General features: G+C 35.9%; 1 protein-coding gene across 1 annotated transcript in view; it reads right to left on the reverse strand.

Annotated features, from left to right (window-relative positions):
* Window positions 1–6116, reverse strand: part of RYR2 (ryanodine receptor 2) — a 284661-nt gene that overhangs the window by 86643 nt on the left and 191902 nt on the right. The window contains exons 59-61 of the mRNA XM_031058757.1: window positions 5736–5851; window positions 4132–4196; window positions 2207–2328 (exon numbers count right to left, since the gene is read on the reverse strand). Of these exons, the coding sequence (XP_030914617.1) occupies window positions 2207–2328; window positions 4132–4196; window positions 5736–5851 (303 nt within the window). The remainder of the gene's footprint in view (window positions 1–2206; window positions 2329–4131; window positions 4197–5735; window positions 5852–6116) is intronic.

Below are 6116 nucleotides of genomic sequence, written 5' to 3' on the forward strand. Positions count from 1 at the left end.
CATAATTAATAGGCATACTGGCTATTTATTAGCCTCTGATTTAAAAGCAAAAGATACAATAAGCATGTCTGCACAGCCTATGAATGAGATCTGAACATGTTGTTCCATTGACAGACAAGAGCACGGTGTCAAATGGAAACATTTATGTCCAGAATCACAACAGCCAGGTTAATGTGGGATTGAATCCAGCTAATTAGCCAATGCACAGTGATCCACTCGAGCAACAGTAACTGCTCTGTTTTAGAAATGAGCCTGCTTGGTGCATGTTCGAGGATCTCGGTTCACTTTTGATTGCACGATGCAGACATAGACTATATATTCTTTTATGAGGATCTTGGATCACCAAGTCCAACAGGAAAAGATGTAGAGAAGAATGTTAGCATCATATAGATTTTGTGTCCATTCTGGAAAAGACAAATAGCTCACCATTCTACCTTATGTTCTGACAGACAAATGGTACTCAAGTGACTGTACCATTCAGCAGATGCTATGCTTTCACAAAGTGAGACTGAAACTATTATCCAAAGTGTCTTTTGTTGAGGTCAAATAAATAAGCAAATAAATAAGTCCAAATTTCCAATACCTAGATTGATATCCAGAATCAATTTCATACAACTACAGTAGTTCAAGAACTTGTAACATGGTCTACTGGAAGAAAAATTCAAAAAATCCAATCATGAAGAAGTTGGTTACAAATACAACAGGATATAACGCCAGCACATTACAGGCAGAAGCCTGACCCATATTTGTCAGCAAAATAGATGTGGATTTACTGTATTTTCTGAATATGGAATGGTTGCTGCATATACTAAGACTTTCACTGCATTATCAATATTCAAAATTATACTCTTCCCCAGCTTAATGAATGCAAGTTTATCTTCAGTGGAGAAGGAAAGCAGCCAGGAACTGCCCTTAGCTTAAAACAAATTCTGTGTAGGAGGTGCACTCAATGGAATTAGCTATTACTCATCCAAGATTTCCCTGCATTTATTTTCTTCTCCTTGGCTGACACATCTGGATGGCACATAACCCAATCAAATATGGCAGCAGTTCTGATCTTTTTGCAGGACTGTAAGTTCTGGAATCTCACATAGCTGCAGAGCATATGTGCATAAATCCTGGATCTCTATGCAGCAGGTATGCTGATATAGCTGACATTTTCCAGAAGTAGGGAGTTTATTGGCATGACTTAACATCTGTAAAAATACCATTATCCAGGACATTACAGACATAAAATTAGCAGCTCATAAGATTGGAAAATTATTTATATGCATGCATTTTGATACAGTTTTTAAATCCCTTGAAGAACAGCATTCAGATAAGTTGCCAGTTCAGACTAGTCCATGAGATGATGCAAAGTCAATACAGCCATTACTTACTTGAGCTTAATATTGTGATAAAAACTTCACTCAGCATTCACACAATCTTGCAAGCCCTGCATGTCTGAATGACCACCAACTGGCTGTCAGCCTCAAAATGCAGCAATTAATATTGCATGGTTCATGCCCAAGAACAGCCAAGATGGCAGCCATCATACATGCCCACGTTATAGGTACTCAAGAGATCCTGTGTGAAGCTTGTAATCCGCCTTACTAAATGGGAAATATGGGTTTCAATTCAATCAGAAGTTAAATTAAATTAAAATATCTTAGAGAGATGGTCTTAAAAAAAGAGTAACTTCAAAGAAAGAATCAAGTATTTCTGTGATGGCACTTCTCGTTACTATTTATAAAACTATAGAGCAGAAATAATGTAACTCCCTTATTTTTACAATGGACATTAATAATCATTCTTATTGAAACTTGGCTACAAATAAGTTTGGCTTATAAATCTAACATAAAATTTTGCAGGAATAATGATTTCAGTATATACCTATTTCTAACAGTTAAAAATATCAGAAAACTGATACATAATTGTATAGCCTGTGCCACAGACTGTGCAAGTGTTTTGCTGTTGAATATAAGGATAAATTGAAGTTCCCTGCATGCTAAAATCATCACCTTTTAAACAGCATATAATAACTCTGTACTCCTCTCCATTTTATACAATGAATTTTCCTAATGGGAAAAGAAAGTGAAAAATGCTTAATTTGTGTGTACATAAAAATATCTCTGTGCCTCCCACTTCTCACTTGCCCACAATCAACTGCTGCTCTTTAAAGACCAACACACATATGCATAGACATGAATATTATTTTAAGCTTTACCTTGTCACCATTTCTTTTTCTTTATTAGAGGCATGGCCTCCACTGCTGAGAGGCCTACTGGCTGAAGATAAGAAATACAGGCGATGATTTTTAAAATACTGATCAATCAAAGGGAGCACAACCTGAAATTATATCAGAAAGAGTGGTTATCTCAGGACCTTCTTTACTATGTTCTGTATTATACTTTGTAGGTCACAACTAAAGACAGGAGATTTCAAACATGTTTTCTGTCTTAAAACTTGTGTGTTTGGATTTTTTCTTTAATAGTTATTCCTCTGAATTTATTTAATATTCAAGGCACTTAATATGTCATCAAGTAAGGCAGCAGAAAAAAAATTACATTATCACTGGGACTTATCTGTGGGGTTTTTTAGGAGGAGTACAAGGCAGAAAGTATAATTTAATTTTACCTCACAATTTAAGATTTTTCCTATACCACATAACCAAATACAACTATTGCTTTTTGGTCCTTTTAATGTAGGTTTAAAAAAATTCACCTACAACTGTCAGCATGCTAACAGCACTTATTTCTAGATTTTTCAAAACAACATCACTTAATAAGTGCTTGTGCTGCCACAGAAGTTTTTTGGTTTACTTTCTCTGGTGATTATTACTCAGTGCCCACTACAGGTGTCAGACAGCAGCTGATCCAAAATAAATGGCCGAAAAGAAAATATGGAATTGATTCCTTTTTGGAGCATGGTCGCAAGAGAGTGGGATGCTAGCTTCTGAGTCATTCAGCTTGACAAATAATACCACATGGAAGTACTCTAAGGCATTGAAATAACAACTTACTGCAAAGGACACCAGAGTTAGAAAATACTGCAAGCAGTCACTTTTTCTTACCCATTAACGAATTCAAAAGGCATTTTGAATATGCAAATATCATACAAGATTTTATGTGTGAAAGGCAACAGAAGATTTTCTTGGTTTACAATGTGTAAACTCGTGACAGAAAAAGGAGAATTGTGCTGAGAGGAATTTCATGGCTGTCAGGAGGAAAAGGAAGGGAAAAGTGCGAAGTCCTGCACCTGGGGAGAAATAAGTCCAGTTACCAGGACACTGTGAGGGCTAATCAGCTGAAAAGCAGTTTTTCAAAGAAGGACCAGGGGATCCTCAGTGGACAGCAAACAGGCCATGAGCCAACAATGCAATCTTATTGCAAAGGCAGCCAACAGCAGCATGGATTGAACTAGATAGAGTGCTTGTCGGAAGGTCCAGGGAGGGGGTTCTTCCACTCTACTCAGCTCTGGTGAGAGGACATCTGAAGTGCTGTATCTGGTTCTGAGCTCCCTAGTACAAGAGAACACAGTAGGTTCTCTCAGATCATCAGGAAACACATTTTTACTGTCAGGCTGACTGAGCACTGGCACAGGTTGAGTAGAGAGACTGTGGAGTCTCTACCCTTGGACATATTCAAAAGATGTCTGGACATGGCTCTCTGGAAGTGCTAAGCAAAGGGTCCTTCCAACCTCAGCCATTGTGTGACTCCATGATGGAGCCAACAGCACAGTTTCAAAACAAGAGAAATAACTACCATGGCACTGAGAGCTACACAGCCATGTTAATTCCAATAGCTATTGCTCATATTAACCCACCTGAAGATTGTAAAAGAGAAAAATCTTCAAAATTAGACTAATCCAGAAAACAGAAAATGTAGGGAGCTTCTGAATAACATCATATGAGTAGCTGCATATCATGGAGCAGGAAATAATGAGAATAAAAAATATAGTCTTGTAATCGTCCCACATCTATACTTCAACCCACATTGTTTTCAAGCTATTTTTATTACTGCTGTTTTTAATTAATAAAAGAATGAATTTAACACAGAAAAACACCACTATAACAATAACAGTCACTAAAAAATATGTTCTCACTTCTGTTAATCACTATGTTGACAAAGAATAAGCAAAAATATACTGTACTTTGGCAAAAAACTTGATTTCTTGTTCATATGGGAATTGCTCTCCTTTGCCTCTGCTGCCACCATCTGCAGAGAGAAGAAAAATAAGTTCCTTGTCACGTATCCTAATTAAAGTCTACTCTGCATTTTTCTTAGGAAGTGTACACTATAAACAAATAATATTGGTCATCTTTAGATGTAGATTTAAGGTACCTCAAACAGTATAGGCACTAGCTAAAGTGGCATTTTATGACTACCTCATTAGAGGAAAAGTAACAGCAAATAAAATGTATAAAGAATAACTGCCCAAATCTTCATAAAAGTGTAGGCATCTCATAGTACAAAGAGATATGGATGTTTTTGTGAGATAAAAATCTGGTGCTGTGTTTATCTTTTCCTGTTACAGGTGGCGATTTCAAAACATGAACTCAGATTCTAATAAAACACCTTTCTCCAGTTGTTCCGAGGAGAAATGGAATTAATGAATTCTCATTCCTTATTCATGAACTTGGTACTAAAGAACAAAATTAATGGTTAGATCTATCCAACTAAATTTTAAATTGCTTCTCTCCTCCCTTACCATAAAAAACAAAATCTCTTTCAAAATAAAATGTCTTATAGCTCCCAAACTATTTCTCATTTATTTAATGTCTTCTTTCCATTAATCTATTGAGGGACTCAAACGGTATTTGTTCCACCAATGTTTCTAGTGTTTCAGTATCTAATCATTATCATTCTTGCAGTTATCCCAAATTTATGTAATTGAGAATGATGAAGCCATGGTGATCAAGCATTAGCAGCAGAAGCAGCCTGGTGAGTTATCAAGACCAGACTTTCGCTACTGCAAGTAACCATGGCATATAATAACGCCTAAATTTGCCAAATTTCCACATTAAAACTAGATTGAATAAATCAATGCTCACCTAAAAACCAATCTCCCTGAAGTCCCTGTTACCGTCATTTATAGCATTTATGACTATGAGGCACAGCATATGTTATATACCATTGCAACAAAAATGGTCACAACAGAAGCAGCATCTGGCCAGGTGTTTTTGGCTTTTACTGCTCATGTAAGAAGTCGGCTTGGGTCACCAAACTTTCATATTTTTTATCTTCACCAAAAGCAGATAAATCCTTCATAGTGCTGTTCACAAAACATGTGCTGGATATTTGTGAAAGAACATTCCCATTGCAGGAGTTTGTTGAATATGTTTCTCTAGTCCCTTTTTGAGAGAAAATTTCAGAATGGTACAAATGACTGGTTTTATTTGCTCTCTGAAAAAGGGATTACATGTGAAAAAGGGATTACATGCGAAACTACTATTGTGCACATCTGAGAGATTATAATTTTGTGCATAAATGCAAGGAAGTAGCTAGTTTTATTTTTCATAGAATGAAAGTCATAAATTTTTGCTGAAAATTTTTAATCTGATGAATGAATATGGGAAATTGGAATGAATGGCAGTTTCACAACTCCAAAATTCATGACCTTCATCAACTATGGGAAATTAAAGGGAAAACAACTCCAGAAATGTACCAATCTTTAAAAAAAAATTCTGGTTGTTTTTATAACATCAGAAATCTTAGCTAATAATTGTTTTAAAAAATGTGCAAAGGGTACCATACCAAACTCCAAAATGTACTGATGGGCTTCATCCACATATCTTATAAGCTGCTGAAGGAAACTATAGGCAAAGCGTTTCTCAATGGAAGGCGTGTCTAATTCCAGGTCCTTAAGTCCTCTGTAAAAGGAAGCAAGTAAATTTTTACACATACAGAAGGACTCCAAGCACTCTTACCTCTCCATGTATTCTGACATAGTTTTTTCTGGTAATGAGCATGTGCTTATTAATATAAGATTTTTTTTGTGTTTAATGTAAACAGCACTCTCACACTTACTTAGATTTTGAGCAATTTGTTAAGACACAAGTAGATTTCCCAACCAGAAGGCTAGAAAAAAAATTACACTTGTCAATCAAAATAATACACTACTCTTATAATTTCTTT

Source organism: Geospiza fortis, unplaced genomic scaffold, assembly GCF_000277835.1.
Source record: "Geospiza fortis unplaced genomic scaffold, GeoFor_1.0 scaffold381, whole genome shotgun sequence".
Taxonomy (NCBI): Eukaryota; Metazoa; Chordata; class Aves; order Passeriformes; family Thraupidae; genus Geospiza; species Geospiza fortis.